Raw genomic sequence first — 19,760 nt, 5'->3', positions numbered from 1 at the left:
GACTGAGGATTGTAGCTCAGTTTACGTAAAGGCCCCAGTTTCAATTCCTATCCATGTCTAGGACTGGGTTGGAGCTTAGAGAAAGGAGTCACTGTTTCCTCAGTGGCTTTTAAACAACTTAGTCCAACTCTTCAAAGATTTCAGAAATTCAAGTCAGCACATTTGGAGTTAACTTTTGTACTTTGTTGAGTAAGGAAATATTCTCATACTATGCCCAGTCCAGGTAAAATGTCCCCTTCCTCCACTGGTCTGTGACTTAGGGCATCATTTTGCCACTTGAGTCTGACAGTTTGCTGGAGTTATTTGTCTGTAAGATTTTCACAAGTTTCTTATCTATAAGCTTGTAAGTATTATGTTTGGGTTCTGTTTCATTGTGCAGAGTTTGCCAAGGAAATTGTTTCAAGAAAAGCAAGATGTTCTCTAATGTGCATTTCCCTTACAATAGGGTGAAATCTCATTAGTGCCACACTTCACAGGGCAAGGATCAGAGAGATAAACTGAGCAGGACACTCGTGGGATAGAGTCAGTGTTATAACCGAGGGTGTGTCTCAGGGTCTGCTGGCCCTGGAGGACTGAGCAAGGCATGACAGGGGCTAGGTGCACACTGCCAAGAAAGAGTCTACATTCAGGACACTTCTGCAGGAGTGATTGTGAGGTCATTTAATCTTAACCTCAATGTTCTTCACAGGAAATGGAAGATAATTCCTACCACTGAGATTATGTTGAGAAACATGAGCACATGCAGACTCTTATAATTTTAGATATTTCTGTTGTCATTACATAGCAGTAATTGTTATCTGTAGTACTCTTTCAGCTTCTGACAGCAGTGTTAAGATTGCCTTTGCAACAGGGTGCTCCACAGAGTGAAATTCACCTGTAGGTTCTGACTATGATAGTGGGTCCCTTTTTGTGACCTAAGGGATTCAGAAACCTGTATGTGGCTGGGGCTTGGATGCCACTCTTGCAGCCCTTTGAGAAGAGCTGTTTCAGCAGCTGGTGGAACAGGAATATGCCCCCTGTCACTGGGAGAGGCAGCCAGAAGTGGTGCATATATAGTCAGCATGGCAAATTATTTTGCAAAGAATCTTATCAGAGTTTAATTCTTAACATCCTCCTTCCTTCTCCCACCCCCTGGTCCTTGTCCAGCTTTCCCTCCAGGGCTATTCCCTGGGCTGGGTGAGGCTTTTGTTTTTAACTGCCTGAGGAATGTTGCCTGAGGGGACAAGAAGTGGAGAGGTCTGTCCATAAAAGCCCAGAGGAGGGCTGGCTGAGAAGTGTGAAGTCCTGCCTGCACACTTGCAGTCTCAGCTCTACCCCACTGGCACCATGCTCTACAAGGTTCTGGTCCTCTGTGCTCTGTGTGTCTTGGCTGGGTCTGTGCCCTTACCAGACCTAGGTAAGAAGTGTTGTAATGTGTGTGAAGTGATGTGATGTGTGTGTAGAGACTGAGTGTGAGGAAGAGACTGTAAAAGAAAATTCAATTGTGTAAAGGCAGATGGCAGATGAGTTATGGGGCCTTGGGTATTTGAATAAGTAGACTATGATTTTGTTTGTGGATTTGAATTGATCTCATAGCTAGGACAGATGGGATTAGGGCACGTGATCACAGAGCTAGTTAAGTTTTCCTATGAATCCTTTCCTGGAATGAATGTTAAAGAGGTCTATTTAATACTATTTAATTTAGGATTAAAAAGTCTAGAGGAGAAGTGTCTCTCATTTTACAATTAATTTCAGAGAGTCGGAGCAGTTGGCCTGGTCACAAACAAGGTGATCATTTGGTGTAGGATGAGAACTTGTAAATCATTGTGAGGAATGAAACAAATGTGTCCTCACTAACCACAGATGAAAGGAATTTTTCACCCCAAAGCTTTCCTTCCTAGTTTCTTCTTGAACTCAGGTTCATTTCTCAGGAGCAGAAATGTTCATTACCTTAGATTAAGGTACTCTGTTTCTTCTTACCCTGTTTCTCAGGCAGCTGTCAGTTTCTGGGGTGTTTGGTTGGTTCTCTTACTGCTTTGGATGTGTGATAAGGCAAAGTAAGGGTGGCATGGTGGCTCATATCTTGCAGCACTCCAGTGCCAGTCTGTGCTATAGTGAGACTCTGTCTCAAAAAAACAATGAAAAAAAGGAAAAAAGACAGCTTTAGAGATGTAGTGATTTTGTCTTTGGCATTGTGGCACTTGCCACAATGACTCTGCACTTGTTTTGAGTACCACTTGTTGCTCAACAGATCTTGACGGTTCTGATGCTTATAAGGTTAACCTGCCCAAGGATGTCAGGACTGGGTGTTCCATGGGACCTGCTGAGAATGGAGTCTTAGCTATAGTTCATTAAATTAGAAAGTAATAACAATAGCCCTTTTAGGAGTTGATTTCATTCTTGCTTGTATTTAGATAGTCATTTTCCTTGATGCATAATTTAGCCTAAGGTTTTTTTTTTTTTTTTTTTTTTGCTCTTAGCTTTCAGCTGCAGAGGTTATGGAGGGTCATCTTGCAAGGTTTTTTCTGCTTCAGTTTTTTTTTTTATTTAAAGAGAAAGAAAAAAAAAAGAGAAAAAGGGTAGAAACAATACAGAATTTCAGAAAAATAAACAGTAAGAAATCATCAGTCGATAAGGTACATACTATCATCTTAGAAATAGTTGCTTGAGATAGAAAATTAAAGTATACAAAGTGATATTCAAATAATGACACTGCAAACAGTTCTGCTCAACGATCCAACAAGAACTTAGTAATATGGTTATCAGTCCTACACACTTGTTTTTTATCTTAAAGAGGGTAAGATTAAACATAACAAAATAGTTTATAAGGAAACAATTTAAAGAAACACAGATTTCAAAGCAAGTCCAGTGGAGATCTTCACTGTCTATCTTGTTTTCTCTAGTTTTCTTCCAAATAGTTGTCCCCATCTTCACACACATTGAATATATACTGAACATCGTAGAACTAATCAAATCATTACAGGATGATGAAGGCTTTTTAGTTCTTCAAGACCTGACTTTGGGGAAATCAGTAATGTCTACCATAATGTTTCTCTGTCTTTTTGTAGTAGCAGTCTTTACCTTTGCATATGCTGAAATTGAACATAAGAGACTAGACTAATATCACTCTGAACAGTGAATGATAGTATTGCTAGATTTTATATCATAATGCTACAGAATTAACACTGGGTTCTTTAATGTCTCTTCTTTCTCAGAGTAGCTGTTCATTACATCGTGTATTATATGTTCCCGTAAATAGTTCAGAAATTCTTTCCATGTGTGAATCTCTACATGTATATCTATCCTTTCGGTATTATAGGGAAAAACAGAAAAAAAGACAACAAAATAAATTCCTAAAAAAACATGAAATGAAAAAGACATATAGGACCACAATATTAGGTGATTTACATAGTTATATATGCTTTCTCTTGTTATTTTTCAATAGAATTGTCCACATCATCAGGCATAATATAATTGAACATAACATTACATAAATACTTTAATAAAAACACAACTTTTAAGACATTGTAGGACTTGAAAGCAGTTAATACTCAAAACCAGTTTGAACAACACACAGTCAGAGACACAATATTGACTGTTCTTTGCTACACTGAGCCCCTCAAAGGGGAAGCACTGATTGCTGTCTCATAAGTGGTGGCTGCCTGATGTTCCACAGTTGGAAGACATTTTCATGACCACAGTGGACCCAGGGATGACTTCTTATTCCATGTTTTCCCAAGAGGAAGGGTGCAGCTAGGAACAAGAAGAGTGTAAAGAAACACTTTCAGTGAGAAGTCTTAATTTCTCCTTTTCTCTTTAGCTCCTCGAAAATTGGTCGCTTACTTGCCTGGATTGGCTAGCATTAGAGATAAGCTCAATGATGGAAGAGATACAATCAAAGACAAAGGTAAAACAGGTGGCATACCCCCAATTTATGCATCAGAGTCAACCAGAGACATATTCCAGAAGGAAAAACAGACTTTGAATAAGTAACGGCCTTGAATCAGGGGAGGCCGAAGAAGGCAATGCTGTGTCTGGTCTCCTGAAGGCCATAGTGAAATTACATTTTCCTCCAGTATATGGGATTTCTACCATTAAGCAGTAGCTCCATTCATGGCTCAGATATTTCCATAATTATCTGGCACCACAGAGTCTGACATGTCCCCCCTTTGTGTTAGTTTCCTTTCTCTAGTGGGATACAAAACTCATCACTGAAAGTTAAAGGAAAAAATGTTTATTTCGGGTCACAGCCTATAGTAGCTTCAATCCATAGTCAGCTACTGCCCAAAGCAGGCTGGCATGGCAGAGGGGTATCACAGAGGAGAAGCAGCTCATGACAGGACAGAGACTGAATGCAGCCACAGCAGTAGGAAGCCTGCCTTCCTTTTGCGTTCCACCAAGTTCAAAGCCCATTGTTTGTGTCACTTACACTACAGTGAGTCTCCTATCATTTACCACCTTCATATCAGCATGACATCTGAATATATATTCAGGCACCCTAACACAGCTACCCTCTAAATTCCCCACCTTTGACTGCATGAAGCTTGACTGGGGAGAGAGGTGATCTAGATATAGGACTTAATAGTAAATGAATTCACTGTTGATATAGAGCCAATCGTGGACCAAGATCCAACGTATGGAGTAGACGTGATCGATGGATCAGAATTGACCACAGAGATATTCCAGCAGGACACACAGAATTTGAGTAAGTATGAGCCTTGCTTCAGGGAAAGCCTGGGCAAGGACTGCTGTGCCCTGTTTGCTATATGCCTCAGTGAAACTCTGTTTTCCTCCATTGTATGGGATTTCCACTGCTAAGTGTGAGCTACTCCCATGGTTCGGATATTTTTCCATAATTGTCTGGTGCAGCAGAGTGTGATATGCCCATCTCCATCTTAATTTCCTTTCTCTTGCAGAGATAAAATACCCAACACTAAAAGTTAATGGAGGAAATGTTTATTTCGGGTCACAGCTTATAGTAGTTTCAAACCACAGTCAGCTGGTGCCCAAAGCAGACTGGCATGGCAGAGGGGTATCACAGAGGAGATGCAGCTCATGACAGGACAGAGACTGAATGCAGCCACAGCAGTAGGAAGCCTGCCTTCCTTTTGCGCTCCACCAAGTTCAAAGCCTATTGTTTGTGTCACTTACACTACAGTGAGGCTACTATCATTTACCACCTTCATATCAACATGACATCTGAATATACATTCAGGCACCCTAACACAGCTACCCTCTAAATTCCCCACCTTTGACTGCATGAAGCTTGATTGGGGAGAGAGGTGATCTACATATAGGGCTTAATAGTCAATGAATTCACTGTTGATATAGAGCCAATTGTGGACCAAGATCCAACGTATGGAGTAGACGTGATTGATGGATCAGAATTGACCACAGAGATATTCCAGAAGGACACACAGACTTTGAGTAAGTATGGGCCTTGCTTCAGGGAAAGCCTGGGCAGGGACTGCTGTGCCCTGTTTGCTACATGCCTCAGTGAAACTCTGCTTTCCTCCCTTGTATGGGATTTCCACTGTTAAGTGTGAGCTACTCCCATGGTTCGGATATTTTTCCACAATTGTCTGGTGCAGGAGAGTGTGATATGCCCATCTCCATCTTAGTTTCTTTCTCTTGCTGAGATAAAATACTCAACACTAAAAGTTAATGGAGGAAATGTTTATTTCGGGTCACAGCCTACAGTAGTTTCAATCCATAGTCAGCTGGTGCCCAAAGCAGGCTGGCACGGTAGAGGAGTATCACAGAGGAGAAGCAGCTCATGACAGGACAGAGACTGAATGCAGCCACAGCAGTAGGAAGCCTGCCTTCCTTTTGCATTCCACGAAGTTCAAAGTCTATTGTTTGTGTCACTTACAGTACAGTGAGGCTACTATCATTTACCATCTTCATATCAGCATGACATCTGAATATACATTCAGGCACCCTAACACAGCTACCCCCTAAATTCCCCACCTTTGACTGCATGAAACTTGACTGGGGAGAGAGGTGATCGAGATATAGGATATAATAGTAAATGAATTCACTGTTGATATAGAGCCAATCGTGGACCAAGATCCAACGTATGGAGGAGACGTGATCGATGGATCAGAATTGACCACAGAGATATTCCAGCAGGACACACAGACTTTGAGTAAGTATGGGCCTTGCTTCACGGAAAGCCTGGGCAGGGACTGCTGTGCCCTGTTTGCTACATGCCTCAGTGAAACTCTGCTTTCCTCCATTGTATGGGATTTCCACTGTTAAGTGTGAGCTACTCCCATGGTTCAGATATTTTTCCACAATTGTCTGGTGCAGCAGAGTGTGATATGTCCATTTGCAACTTAGTTTCCTTTTTGTTGCTGAGATAAAATACTCCACACTGAAAGTTATGGAACAAATGTTTATTTCGGGTCACAGCCTACAGTAGTTCCAATCTATAGTCAGCTGGTGCCCAAATCAGGCTGGCATGGCAGAGGGGTATGACAGACGAGTAGCAGCTCATGATAGAACAGACTGAATGGAGCCACAGCAGTAAATGCCTGACTTTTTAAAAGGTTCTTCCAGGGTAAAGCTTACTGATTGTGTCACTTACACTAGAGTGAGTCTACTCTCATTAACCACCTTCATATCAGCATGACATCTGAATACACATTCAGACACCCTAACATAACTAGACTGTAAATTCCCCACCTTTGACTGCCTGAAATTTGATTGGGGATAAAGAGGATCTAGATATACGACCTAATAATAAATGAACTCATTGTTGATATAGATCCAGTCGTGGACCAAGATCCAACATTTGGAGTAGACGTGACCGAAGGACCAGAATCGATAACAAAGATATTCCAGAAGGACACACAGACTTTGAGTAAGTATGGGCCTTGCTTCAGAGAAGGCCTGGGCAGGGAATGCTATGCCCTGTTTCCTACATGCCTCAGTGAAATTCTGCTTTCCTCCATCATATGGGATTTCCACCATTAAGTGTCAGCTAACCCCAGGGTTCAAATATTTTAGCACAGTTCTCCGGTGCAGCAGAATGTGATATGTCCATCTCCATCTTCGATTCTTTCTCTTGCTGGAATAAAATACTCAACACTAAAAGTTAATGGAGGAAATGTTTACTTCAGGTCACAGCCTATAGTTGTTTCAATCCATAGTTATCTGCTGCCCAAAGCAGACTGGCATGGCAGAGGGGTATCACAGAGGACCAGCAGCTCATGACAGGACAGGGACTGAATGCAGCCACAGCAATAGGAAGCCTGCCTTCCTTTTGAGTTCCACCAAGTTCAAAGCCTATTGTTCGTGTCACTTACACTACAGTGAGGCTACTATCTTTTACCACCTTCATATCAACATCAAATCTGAAAACACATTCAGACACCATAACACAGCTATCCTCTAAATTCCCCACCCTTGACTGCCTGAAGCTGGAATGGGGAGAGAGGGGATCTAGATGTAGGATCTAATACTAAATGAACTCACTGTCAATATAGATCCAATCGTGGACCAAGATCCAACGTTTGGAGTAGACGTGATCGATGGATCAGAATCGACCACAGAGACATTCCAGACGGACACACAGACTTTGAGTAAGTATGGGCCTTGCTTCAGGGAAGGCCTGTGCAGGGAATGCTGTGCCCTGTTTCCTACATGCCTCAGTGAAAATCTGTTTTCCTCCATTTTGTGTGATTTCCACCATTAGCGTCAGCTATTTCCACTGTTCAGATATTTTTCCACAATGCTCTGGTGCAGCAGAGTGTGATATATCCATCTCCATCTTACTTTCCTTGCTCTTGCTGGAATAAAACACTCAACACTGAAAGTTAATGGAGGAAATGTTTATTTCAGGTCACAACCTATTGTAGTTTCACTCCACAGTCAGCTGGTGCCCAAAGCAGGGTGGCATTGTAGAGGTATATCACAGAGGGGCAGCTGCTCATGACAGAAGTGACTGAATGCAGCCACAGCAGTAAAAGCCTGCCTTCTTCTGAGGTTCTGCCAGGTTCAAAGCCTATTAATTGCATGACTTACACTACAGTGAGGGTACTATCTTTTACCACCTTCAAATCAGCATGACATCTGAATACACATTCAGACACCCTAACACAGCTACCCTGTAAATGCCCCACCTTTAACTGCCTCAAACTTGATTGGGGAAAAAGAGGAACTAAATATAGGACCTAATAATAAATGAACTCACTGTTGATATAGATCCAATCGTGGACCAAGATACAACATTTGGAGTAGACGTGATTGATGGATCAGAATCGACCACAGTGATATTCCAGCAGGGCACACAGACTTTGAGTAAGTATGGGCCTTGCTTCAGGGCAGACCTGGGCAGGGACTGCTGTGCCCTGTTTACTAAATGCCTCAGTGAAACTCTGCTTTCTTCCATTCTATGGGATTTCCATGTTTAAGTGTGAGCTACTCCCATGGTTCAGATATTTGTCTACAATTCTCTGGTGCAGCACAGTGTGAAATGTCCATCTCTATCTTAGTTTCCTTTCTCTTGCTGGGACAAAGTACTCAAAACTAAAACTAAATGGAGGAAATGTCTATTTCAGTTCACAGCCGCCAGTACTCACAATCCACAGTGTGCTGGTTCCCAAAGAGGGCTGGCATGGATGATGGGTATTGCAGAGAAGCAGCTAATGACAGAACAGGGGAGACTTAATGCAGCCACAGCAGTAGGAAGCATGCCTTCCTTCTTTATCCTTAGGTCTTCTGTCCAAGTTCAAGGCCTCTTGATTGTGTCACTTCCACTAGAGTGAGGCTACTATCATTTACCATCTTCATATCGGCATCACATCTGAATACATATTCGGACACCCTAACAAGCTACGCTGTAAATTCCCCACCTTTGACTGCATGAAGCTTGATTGGGCAGAGAGAGTATCTATATATATGACCTAATATTAAATGAACTCACTGTTGATATAGATCCGATTGTTGACCAAGACCCAACGTTTGGAGTAGACGTGATCAATGGATCAGAATTGACCACAGAGATATTCCAGCAGGACACACAGACTTTGAGTAAGTATGGTTCTTCCTGCAGGGAAGGCTTGGGCAGGGACTGCTGTGCCTTGTTTCCTACATGCCTCAGTGAAACTCTGCTTTCCTCCACTGTGTGTGATTTCCATCTTTAAGTGTGAGCTACTCCCATGGTTCAGATATTTTTCCACAATGCTCTGGTGCAGCAGAGTGTGATATATCCATCTCCATCTTACTTTCCTTTCTCTTGTTCGGATAAAATACTCAACACTAAAAGTTAATGGAGAAAATGCTAACTTCAGGTCTCAGCCTACAGTAGTTTCAATCCATAGTCAGCTGGTACCCAAAGCAGGCTGGCATGTAAGAGGTGTATCACAGAGGAGAAGCAGCTCATGACAGAAAAGACTGAATGCAACCACAGCAGTAGGAAGCCTGCCTTCCTTCCGTTCCTTTTGTCTTCTATCCAGGTTCAAAGCCTATTGATTGTGTCACTTACACTAGAGTGAGGCTACTACATTTACCACCTCCATATCAACATCACATCTGAGTACACATTCAGATACCCTAACACAGTTGCCCTCTAAATTCCCCACCTTTGACTGCCTGAAGCTTGATTGGGGATAGAGGGTATCTAGATATAGGACCTAATAATAAATGAACTCACTGTTGATACAGATCCAATAGTGGACCAAGATCCAACGTTTGGAGTAGATGTGATTGATGGATCAGAATCGACCACAGAGATATTCCAGAAGGACACACAGACTTTGAGTAAGTATGGGCCTTGCTTCAGGGAAGGCCTGGGCAGGGACTGCTGTGCCCTCTTTCCTACATGCCCCACTGCAACTCTGCTTTCCTCCATTGTATGGGATTTCCACGTTTAAAGGTAAGTTACTCCCATGGTTCAGATATTTGTCTACAATTGTCTGGTGCAGCAGAGTGTGATATGTCCATCTCTATCTTAGTTTCCTTTCTCTTGCTGGGATAAAGTACTGAAAACTAAAAGTTAATGGAGAAAATGTCTATTTCAGTTCGCAGCATACAGTACTCACAATCCACAGTGTGCTGGTGCCCAAAGAGGCCGGCATGGATGATGGGTATTGCAGAGAAGCAGCTAATGACAGGACAGGGGAGATTGAATGCAGCCACTGCAGTAGGAAGCATGCCTTCCTTCTTTATCCTTAGGTCTTCTGTCCAAGTTCAAGGCCTCTTGATTGTGTCACTTCCACTAGAGTGAGGCTACTATCATTTACCATCTTCATATCGGCATCACATCTGAATACACATTCGGACACCCTAACAAGCTACGCTGTAAATTCCCCACCTTTGACTGCATGAAGCTTGATTGGGCAGAGAGAGTATCTATATATATGACCTAATATTAAATGAACTCACTGTTGATATAGATCCGATTGTTGACCAAGACCCAACGTTTGGAGTAGACGTGATCAATGGATCAGAATTGACCACAGAGATATTCCAGCAGGACACACAGACTTTGAGTAAGTATGGTTCTTCCTACAGGGAAGGCCTGGGCAGGGACTGCTGTGCCCTGTTTCCTATATGCCTCAGCGAAACTCTGCTTCCTCTCTTGTATGGGTTTTCCATCTTTAAGTGTGAGCTACTCCCAAGGATCAGACATTTTTCCACAATTCTTGGGTGCAGCAGAGTGTGATATGTCCATCTCCATCTTACTTTCCTTTCTCTTGTTCAGGTAAAATACTCAACACTAAAAGTTAATGGAGAAAATGTTAATTTCACGTCTCAGCCTATAGTAGTTTCAATCCATAGTCAGCAGGTACCCAAAGCAGGCTGGCATGTAAGAGGTGTATCACAGAGGAGAAGCAGCTCATGACAGAAAAGACTGAATGCAACCACAGCAGTAGGAAGCCTGCCTTCCTTCCTTTCCTTTTGTCTTCTATCCAGGTTCAAAGCATATTGATTGTGTCACTTACAATAGAGTGAGGCTACTACATTTAGCACCTTCATAACAACATCACATCTGAGTACACATTCAGACACCCTAACACAGTTGCCCTCTAAATTCCCCACCTTTGACTGCCTGAAGCTTGATTGGGGATGGAGGGTATCTAGATATAGGACCTAATAATAAATGAACTCACTGTTGATACAGATCCAATTGTGGACCAAGATCCAACATTTGGAGTAGACGTGATTGATGGATCAGAATCGACCACAGAGACATTCCAGACAGACACACAGACTTTGAGTAAGTGTGGGCCTTGCTTCAGGGTAGGCCTTTGCAGGGACTGTGCCCTGCCCTTTGCTGTGCCCTGTTTCCTACATGCCTCAGTGCAACTGTGCTTTCCTCCATTCTGTTGGATTTCCACGTTGAAGTGTGAACTACTCCCATGGTTCAGATATTTGTCTGCAATTCTCTGGTGCAGCAGAGTGTGATATGTCCATCCTTTCTCTTGCTGAGATAAAATACTCAGCACTAACAATTAATGGAGGAAATGTCTATGTCAGTTCACAGCCTACAGTACTCACAATCCACAGTGTGCTGATGCCCAAAGCAGGCTGGTGTGGCTGACGGGTATTGCAGAGAAGCCGCTTATGACAGGACAGGGGAGACTGAATGCCGCCATAGCAGTAGGAAGCATGCCTTCCTTCTTTATCGTTTGGTCTTCTGTCCAGTTTCAAAGCCTATTGATTGTGTCACTTACACTAGAGTGAGGCTACTATCATTTACCACCTTCATATCAGCATGGTATGTGAATACACATTCAGACACCCTAACAAAGCTACCCTGTAAATTTCCCACCTTTGACTGCATGAAGCTTGGTTGGGGAGAGTGGGAATCTAGATATACGACATAATATTAAATGAACTCTCTGTTGATATAGATCCAATTTTTGACCAAGATCCAACCTTTGGAGTAGGTGTGATCGATGGATCAGAATCGACCACAGAGATATTCCAGCAGGTCACACAGACTTTGAGTAAGTATGGGCTTTCCTTCAGCGAAGGCCTGGGCAGGGACTGCTCTGCCCTGTTTCCTATATGCCTCAGTGAAACTTTTCTTCCTCCATTGTATGGGATTTCCACCTTTAAGTGTGAGCTACTCCCACGGATCAGACATTTTTCCACAATTCTTGGGTGCAGCAGAGTGTGATAACTACATCTGCATCTTAGTTTCTTTCTCTTGCTGAGATAAAATACTCAATACTGAAAGTTAATGGAGGAAATGTTTATTTCAGGTCACAACCTATAGTAGTTTCAATCCATAGTCATGTGGTGCCCAAAGCAGGCTGGCATGGAAGAGGGTTATCACAGAGGAATAACAGCTCATGACAGGGTAGAGACTGAATGCAGCCACAGCAGTAGGAAGCCTGCCTTCCTTTTGTCTTCTATCCAGGTTCAAAGCCTATTGATTGCATCACTTACACTAGAGTGAGGCTACTATCATTTACCACCTTCCTATCAGCATCACATCTGAATACACATTCAGACACCCTAACATAGCTACACTCCAAATCTCCACCTATGACTGCATGAAGCTTGATTGGGGAGAGACGGGATCTAGACATAGGACGTAATAATAAACGAACTCACTGTTGATATAGATCCAATTGTGGACCAAGATCCAACGTTTGGAGTAGACGTGATCGATGGATCAGAATCGACCACAAAGATATTTCAGAAGGACACACAGACTTTGAGTAAGTATGGGCCTTGCTTCAGGGAAGGCCTGTGCAGGGACTGCTGTGCCCTGTTCCCTACATGCCTCAGTGAAATTCTGCTTTCCTCCATTGTATGGGATTTCCACGTTTAAGTGTGAGCTACTCCCATGGTTCAGATATTTTTCCACAATTCTCTGGTGGAGTAGAGTGTGATATGTCTATCTCTATCTTAGTTTCCTTTGTTTTGCTAGAATAAAACACTTAACACTGAAAGTTAATGGAGGAAATGTTTATTTCAAGTCACAGCCTGTAGTAGTTTCAATCCATAGTCAGCTGGTGCCCAAAGCATGCTGGCATGGAAAAGGGGTATCACAGAGGAGTAACAGCTCATGACAGGATAGAGACTGAATGCCGCCACAGCGGTAGGAAGCCTGCCTTCCTTTTGTGTTCTATCCAGGTTCAAAGCCTATTGACTGTGTCACTTACACTATAGTGAGGCTACTACATTTACCACATTCATATTAACATCACATGTGAGTACACATTCAGGCACCCTAACACAACTACCCTTTAAATTCCCCACCTTTGACTGCCTGAAGCTTGATTGGGGATGGAGGCTATCTAGATATAGGACCTAATAATAAATGAACTCACTGTTGATACAGATCCAATCGTGGACCAAGATCCAACGTTTGGAGTAGACGTGATTGATGGATCAGAATCGACCACAGAGACATTCCAGACAGACACACGGACTTTGAGTAAGTGTGGGCCTTTCTTCAGGGAAGGCCTTTGCAGGGACTGCGCCCTGCCCTTTGCTCTGCCCTGTTCCCTACATGCCTCAGTGCAACTCTGCTTTCCTCCATTTTATTGGATTTCCACGTTTTAAGTGTGAGCTACTCCCATGGTTCAGATATTTGTCTACAATTCTCTGGTGCAGCATGGTGTGATATGTCCATGTCCATCTTAGTTTCCTTTCTCTTGCTGAGATAAAATACTCAGCACTAACAGTTTTGGAGGAAATGTCTATTTCAGTTCACAGTACTCACAATTCACAGTGTGCTGATGCCCAAAGCAGGCTGGCATGGCTGACGGGTATCGCAGAGAAGCCGCTTATGACCGGACAGGGAAGACTGAATGCAGCCATAGCAGTAGGAAGCATGCCTTCCTTCTTTATTGTTTGGTCTTCTGTCCATGTTCAAAGCCTATTGATTGTGTCACTTACACTAGAGTGAGGCTACTATCATTTACCACCTTCATATCAGCATGATATGTGAATACACATTCAGACACCCTAACAAAGCTACCCTGTAAATTCCCCACCTTTGACTGCATGAAGCTTGGTTGGGGAGAGTGGGAATCTAGATATACGACATAATATTAAATGAACTCTCTGTTGATATAGATCCAATTGTTGACCAAGATCCAACCTTTGGAGATGTGATTGATGGATCAGAATCAACAACAGAGATATTCCAGCAGGTCACACAGACTTTGAGTAAGTATGGGCTTTCCTTCAGCGAAGGCCTGGGCAGGGACTGCTCTGCCCTGTTTCCTATATGCCTCAGTGAAACTTTTCTTCCTCCATTGTATGGGATTTCTACCTTTAAGTGTGAGCTACTCTCATGGATCAGACATTTTTCCACAATTCTTGGGTGCAGCAGAGTGTGATAACTCCATCTGCATCTTAGTTTCTTTCTCTTGCTGAGATAAAATACTCAACACTGAAAGTTAATGGAGGAAATGTTTATTTCAGGTCACAACCTATAGTAGTTTCAATCCATAGTCATGTGGTGCCCAAAGCAGGCTGGCATGGAAGAGGGTTATCACAGAGGAATAACAGCTCATGACAAGGTAGAGACTGAATGCAGCCACAGCAGTAGGAAGCCTGCCTTCCTTTTGTCTTCTATCCAGGTTCAAAGCCTATTGATTGCATCACTTACACTAGAGTGAGGCTACTATCATTTACCACCTTCCTATCAGCATCACATCTGAATACACATTCAGACACCCTAACATAGCTACACTCCAAATCCCCACCTATGACTGCATGAAGCTTGACTGGGGAGAGATGGGATCTAGACATAGGACATAATAATAAACGAACTCACTGTTGATATAGATCCAATTGTGGACCAAGATCCAACGTTTGGAGTAGAAGTGATCGATGGATCAGAATCGACCACAAAGATATTTCAGAAGGACACACAGACTTTGAGTAAGTATGGGCCTTGCTTCAGGGAAGGCCTGTGCAGGGACTGCTGTGCCCTGTTCCCTACATGCCTCAGTGAAATTCTGCTTTCCTCCATTGTATGGGATTTCCACGTTTAAGTGTGAGCTACTCCCATGGTTCAGATATTTTTCCACAATTCTCTGGTGGAGTAGAGTGTGATATGTCTATCTCTATCTTAGTTTCCTTTGTTTTGCTGGAATAAAACACTTAACACTGAAAGTTAATGGAGGAAATGTTTATTTCAAGTCACAGCCTGTAGTAGTTTCAATCCATAGTCAGCTGGTGCCCAAAGCATGCTGGCATGGAAGAGGGTTATCACAGAGGAGTAACAGCTCATGACAGGATAGAGACTGAATGCCGCCACAGCGGTAGGAAGCCTGCCTTCCTTTTGTCTTCTATCCAGGTTCAAAACCTATTGATTGCATCACTTACACTAGAGTGAGACTACTATCATTTACCACCTTCCTATCAGCATCACATCTGAATACACATTCAGACACCCTAACATAACTACACTCCAAATCCCCACCTATGACTACATGAAGCTCGATTGGGGAGAAAGGGGATCTAGATATAGGACCTACTAATAAATGAACTCACTGTTGATTCAGATCCAATTGTGGACCAAGATCCAACCTTTGGAGTTGATGTGATCGTGGGATCAGAATCGAGCACAGAGATATTCCGGAGGGACACACAGACTTTGAGTAAGTATGGGCCTTGCTTCAGGGATGGCCTGGGCAGGCCCTATTTCCTATATGCCTCAGTGAAACTCTGCTTTCCTCCATTGTATGGGATTTGCACCGTTAAGTGTGAGCTACTCCCATGGTTTAGATATTTTCCCACAATTCTCTGGTGCTGCAGAGTGGTATATGTTCGTCTCCATCTTAGTTTCCTTTCTCTTGCTGGGATAAAATACTCAGCACTAAAAGTTAATGGGCAAATGTTTATTTCTGGTCACATCCTATAGTAGTTTCAATCCATAGTCATCTGGTGCCCAAAGCAAGCTGGCATTGAGGAGGGCTATCACAGAGGAGAAGCAGCCAATGACAGTACAGACTGTATGCAGCCACAGCAGGAGGAAGCATGCCTTCCTTGTTTTCCTTTTGTGTTCTATCCAGATTCAAAGCCTATTGATTGTGTCCCTTCACTACAGTAGAGTGAAGCTACTGTCATTAATCGTCTTAATACCACCACAACACCGGAATACACATTCACACACCATAACACAACTACCTTCTAAGTTCCCCTTTGACTGAATGAAACTTCAAATTGGAGACAGGCTTTGCGATAAAGGAACTAAAAATAAATGAATTCACTGTTGATATAGATCCAGTTGTGGAGCAAGATCCAACTGCTGGCATAGACGTGATCGATGGATTAGAATCGACCGGAGAAACATTCCAGAAAGATCTACAGACTTTGAGTAAGCAAAGGCCTGCTTCAGGGGAGGCCTGGGTAGGCATTGTTATCTCTCATTTCCTGAATGCCTCAGCGAAACCCTGCTTTCCTCCAGGGTAAGGGATTTTCACCATTAAACACTAGCTACATTCATGGTTCAGGTATTTTTATATAATTCTCTGGTGCACAGGAGTCTGATATGTTCTTCTCTGTGTTAGTTCCTTTTCTTGTGTTGAGATAAAACACTCAACACTGAAAGTTAAAGGAGGAAACGTTTATGTCAGGTCATAGCCTATAGTGGTTTCAATCCATAGTCAGGTGATTGCCAAGCAGACTGGCATGGCAGAGTGGTATTAAAGCGAAGATCACAGGCAATATATTGATTTTGTCACTTATACTACAGTGAGTCTACTATCATTTATCACATTGATACCTCTATTGCATCTGAATATTCCACACACTTTATCACCCTCTGAATTCTCCCCTTTGATTTTATGAGGCTTGAATTGGGGAGGGGAGCATCTAGATACAAGAACTAATAATAAATGAGCTCACATTGATCTAGATCCAATCGTGGACCAAGATCCAACTGCTGGCGTAGATGTGATCGATGGATCAGAGTTGATCAGAGACATATTCAGAAGGACACATAGACTTTGAGTAAGTAAGGGCCTTGCTTCAGGGGAGGCCTGGGCAGGCATTGATGTCTCCTATTTCCTGAATGCCACAGTGAAACTCTGCTTTCCTCCAGTCTACTGCATTTTCACAGGGTATAGCCAAAACTGTGTTTCATTATTTTCTCCCCTAGAATTCTCTACTACCTTAGTGTTGGACATTTCCACATTTGAGAGTCCTTTAAATCACTGAACAATTTTTTCCTTTTTATTTCTTGATTGTAAGTCATTGCTTAGGAAAGTCCTGTAGGAGCAACTAATATTAAGAAGTAATGTTGCTTCCCTTTTCTTTGGGATAGGGCAAAATTTTGGCAAAAGAAGCTTGAAAAATGAGGGAAACAAGCATTTCCTGGAGTATTAGTGGCAGTCGGAATTTGTTAACTGTCTACACTGCTGATCCCTGGTATCTGTATGATCTTCCCAGGAGTCATTCTTGCAGCCTGTCTGAGAGGGAGGAGCACTTTGGTGCCTCTGTGGGGTTATTGGATGTGGTGAAGAGCACAGGATTAGTCACCTCATTTTCTTTTTCAGACTTTTATGTAAGCTTTTCTGTGACTCTTTTGGTAACTGTAAAAGTCAGTTGTATTGAGACCAAACAGAAGGAAAAGAGATTTAAAACTTTGTTTCTTGTCTTTTTAAGACTGGGTCCCGCTAATGTAGTTTGGACTGGACTTGAACTCATTTTATACCCCAGGCTGGTTGCAACTCAAAATGACCCTCCTTCCTTACCCTACTGAATGCTAGGATTACAGGTGTTTGCCACCACGCCTGACAAGATTCAAAAACTTTATGAGTGGAGCGTTTATTCTGTCTGATCACGCTGTCACCAGTCTGCATATTTTTTCATTTTCTGTCTGATCCTTTTGAAGGGGTCAAAAGACTTCAATTCCTTCCTGTTTCACAAACAAAACCCTATAATTTGAGGGCTGTTTGAGAATTTTGCTAAGAAAGGGCCTTGGAGTAAGTTTCTGAACCATTCAATTGTACCTACTGGTAATTACTAAGCTGTACTGTAGCACTGCTGTAGATGCATTGGAGCATTGCAGGTAGTAGTTGTAGGAATCTAGAAGTTGTACTTTAGTGGAAGCTGAAGAATCTATTTAAATAAGTTTGTTTGTATGGCTTTAAACTTTAACGGTGATTGTCTTCTTTAAAAAAAAAAATAGCTTTGAGTGATAGAGTAGTACTTCAGTGTTATGCCCTCTAGTGTCTGCTGGTAAACAACATGTCCCATACATTGTTCTGCTTCTTGGCATGCTAGGAATAGGTACTCCTTGACTATAAAACTAAGAAGCAGCCTCACATCCCAGACCCAGATAATCATTTCTGGAGACAGGAACCATCTGTTTCCACCTCTGCCTATCAGGAAATGGCCATTACCAGCAAACCCAGATGCTTCAATTTTTAGTAGGAAGAAAAATCCAGAAGCCTTTAATATTTTAAATTAGTGAATGTTTGTCATTATTTCCGGCAAGTGCATTCCTTTTGATGACCTGAACAGTAGCATATACGGCTAAAGATCTTTGCTTTCCCTTCTATTTTTGGACTATGAGGGGTTTCTTGTGGAAGGTTTTTAGGCATATTGGAGAAGTGGTACTTTGGTGTCTTGTCTATTTCACACCCTTCTCACCCAGGCACAGTGTTCAATGAACTAACTATACTCTTCAAGTGAAGGGATATGGTAGGAACTCAAGAACAAACGTCCGTTCAAAGGCTTCTCTCAGGAACTTTTATGTGTGAGTTTCACCAAATCCCCCTGGAGTGCATTTGAATTGTAGTTCCTGATAGGAGTTTAGTTCTGCTAGAGTATCTTAGAGCCCAGAAGCAGGGAAGATGTTGCTTCAGGCTCACTCATTGGAAGTCCTGTGTTTCACTAAAGCCACTTGAGGCTACTGGCATAATGCTGGACACTGTGGGTGACACTTTCTGGAAGTCAGTGGAAATATTTCTTTACTTTTTTGCAGCACAAACCAGCACTGACACAGCAGCCAGGTTGTCCATTGCAAAGCCTGCTGGTCAGTTTCTCCTGTCTTATCCATGTTGTCTTTCTAGAGATTTGATGCCCTTGGGATGCTATTTTTCTTTCTTTCTTTCTTTCCTTCGTGGCATTGGCAATTGCCATTTAAAAATTTTCCATTTTAAAAATTTGAAACAAGAGCTGGTTAAGTGATTGTGTTGCTTATTCTGGGCTTGAAATTGTGATTTTTTTTTTTTTTTTTTTTTTTTTTTTTTACATCAACTGAGGAAGGAGGCCAGCCTGGGTCATAGGAGACGCTGTATTTAACATCATTATTGGATGTTTAAAAACTCTTAAAACTTTTTTCCATATGGAACAAAATGATTATTAATAGTATGTAAACTGAGGCATTTTAAGGCATTTAAAGCACAAGAGAAATTAAGTTCCATGCTCAAGGTCACAGTGGGAAATGACAAAAGAGGGGCCTGGTCTTCTGAGCCCTGGATTCTCTTGGTAACTCCTGTTTTATTTTTAATTTAGAAAAGGAAACAGCAACTACAGCAACCAGGACTACCTATTTGTTATCTTCTACTTTTTGAGAAGACGTGAATGTTTGAAGAAGCTATCATAAACTACAAGAGAATGCATAACTGTAGAAAAGTAGTGAAAAATTAGATGTACCCAGCTGAAGAGAAGCATCAAGACACTGATCTTGGATGAATGTTGTCTATGGTACCATGCATAAGAGAGGGGCGTTTCTTAGTCTGTCTCATTTAATATGGACTTAATAAAATTTCACTGAAATGCATTTTGAGAGTTTTCATTTTAGAAGGGAAGCGATTGCTTAGTTGCTTTGCGTTAATATCCATAATAATTTT

At 42.2% G+C, this 19,760-nt stretch overlaps 1 protein-coding gene across 13 annotated transcripts; it reads left to right on the top strand.

The window, feature by feature from the left end:
- The first annotated feature begins 1,237 nt into the window (after positions 1 to 1,237).
- LOC134473555 (uncharacterized) lies at positions 1,238 to 19,690 on the top strand. 13 transcript variants are annotated; one of them, XM_063238226.1, is made up of 21 exons: positions 1,239 to 1,396; positions 3,800 to 3,886; positions 4,589 to 4,684; positions 5,311 to 5,406; positions 6,032 to 6,127; positions 6,749 to 6,844; positions 7,470 to 7,565; positions 8,188 to 8,283; positions 8,920 to 9,015; positions 9,649 to 9,744; positions 10,380 to 10,475; positions 11,108 to 11,203; positions 11,841 to 11,936; positions 12,561 to 12,656; positions 13,283 to 13,378; positions 14,023 to 14,115; positions 14,740 to 14,835; positions 15,462 to 15,557; positions 16,181 to 16,276; positions 16,817 to 16,911; positions 19,423 to 19,690. In XM_063238226.1, the coding sequence occupies exons 1-20, from the start codon at positions 1,327 to 1,329 to the stop codon at positions 16,909 to 16,911; spliced, it is 1,881 nt and encodes a 626-aa protein (XP_063094296.1). In that variant the 5' UTR covers positions 1,239 to 1,326; the 3' UTR covers positions 19,423 to 19,690. The 13 variants fall into 13 exon arrangements, with proteins under 13 accessions (XP_063094302.1, XP_063094297.1, XP_063094308.1 ...); XM_063238232.1 differs by lacking the exon at positions 13,283 to 13,378 and having other exon boundaries at positions 1,238 to 1,396; XM_063238227.1 differs by lacking the exon at positions 19,423 to 19,690 and having other exon boundaries at positions 1,238 to 1,396; positions 16,817 to 16,916.
- Positions 19,691 to 19,760: the final 70 nt, after the last annotated feature.

Source organism: Cavia porcellus, unplaced genomic scaffold (assembly GCF_034190915.1).
Source record: "Cavia porcellus strain 051 isolate PalLab524CR breed Dunkin Hartley unplaced genomic scaffold, mCavPor4.1 scaffold_27, whole genome shotgun sequence".
Lineage (NCBI taxonomy): Eukaryota > Metazoa > Chordata > Mammalia > Rodentia > Caviidae > Cavia > Cavia porcellus.
This window is presented reverse-complemented; position numbering and strand designations above follow the sequence as displayed.

Excerpts from the sequence above, each read along its gene's own strand:
- LOC134473555 (XM_063238226.1), top strand. The coding sequence starts at position 1,327 with ATGCTCTACAAGGTTCTGGTCCTCTGTGCTCTGTGTGTCTTGGCTGGG. Across the intron at positions 6,128-6,748 it reads GCAGGACACACAGACTTTGA|ATCCAGTCGTGGACCAAGAT; the intron begins GTAAGTATGGGC and ends TTGTTGATATAG. Across the intron at positions 13,379-14,022 it reads GACAGACACACGGACTTTGA|ATCCAATTGTTGACCAAGAT; the intron begins GTAAGTGTGGGC and ends CTGTTGATATAG.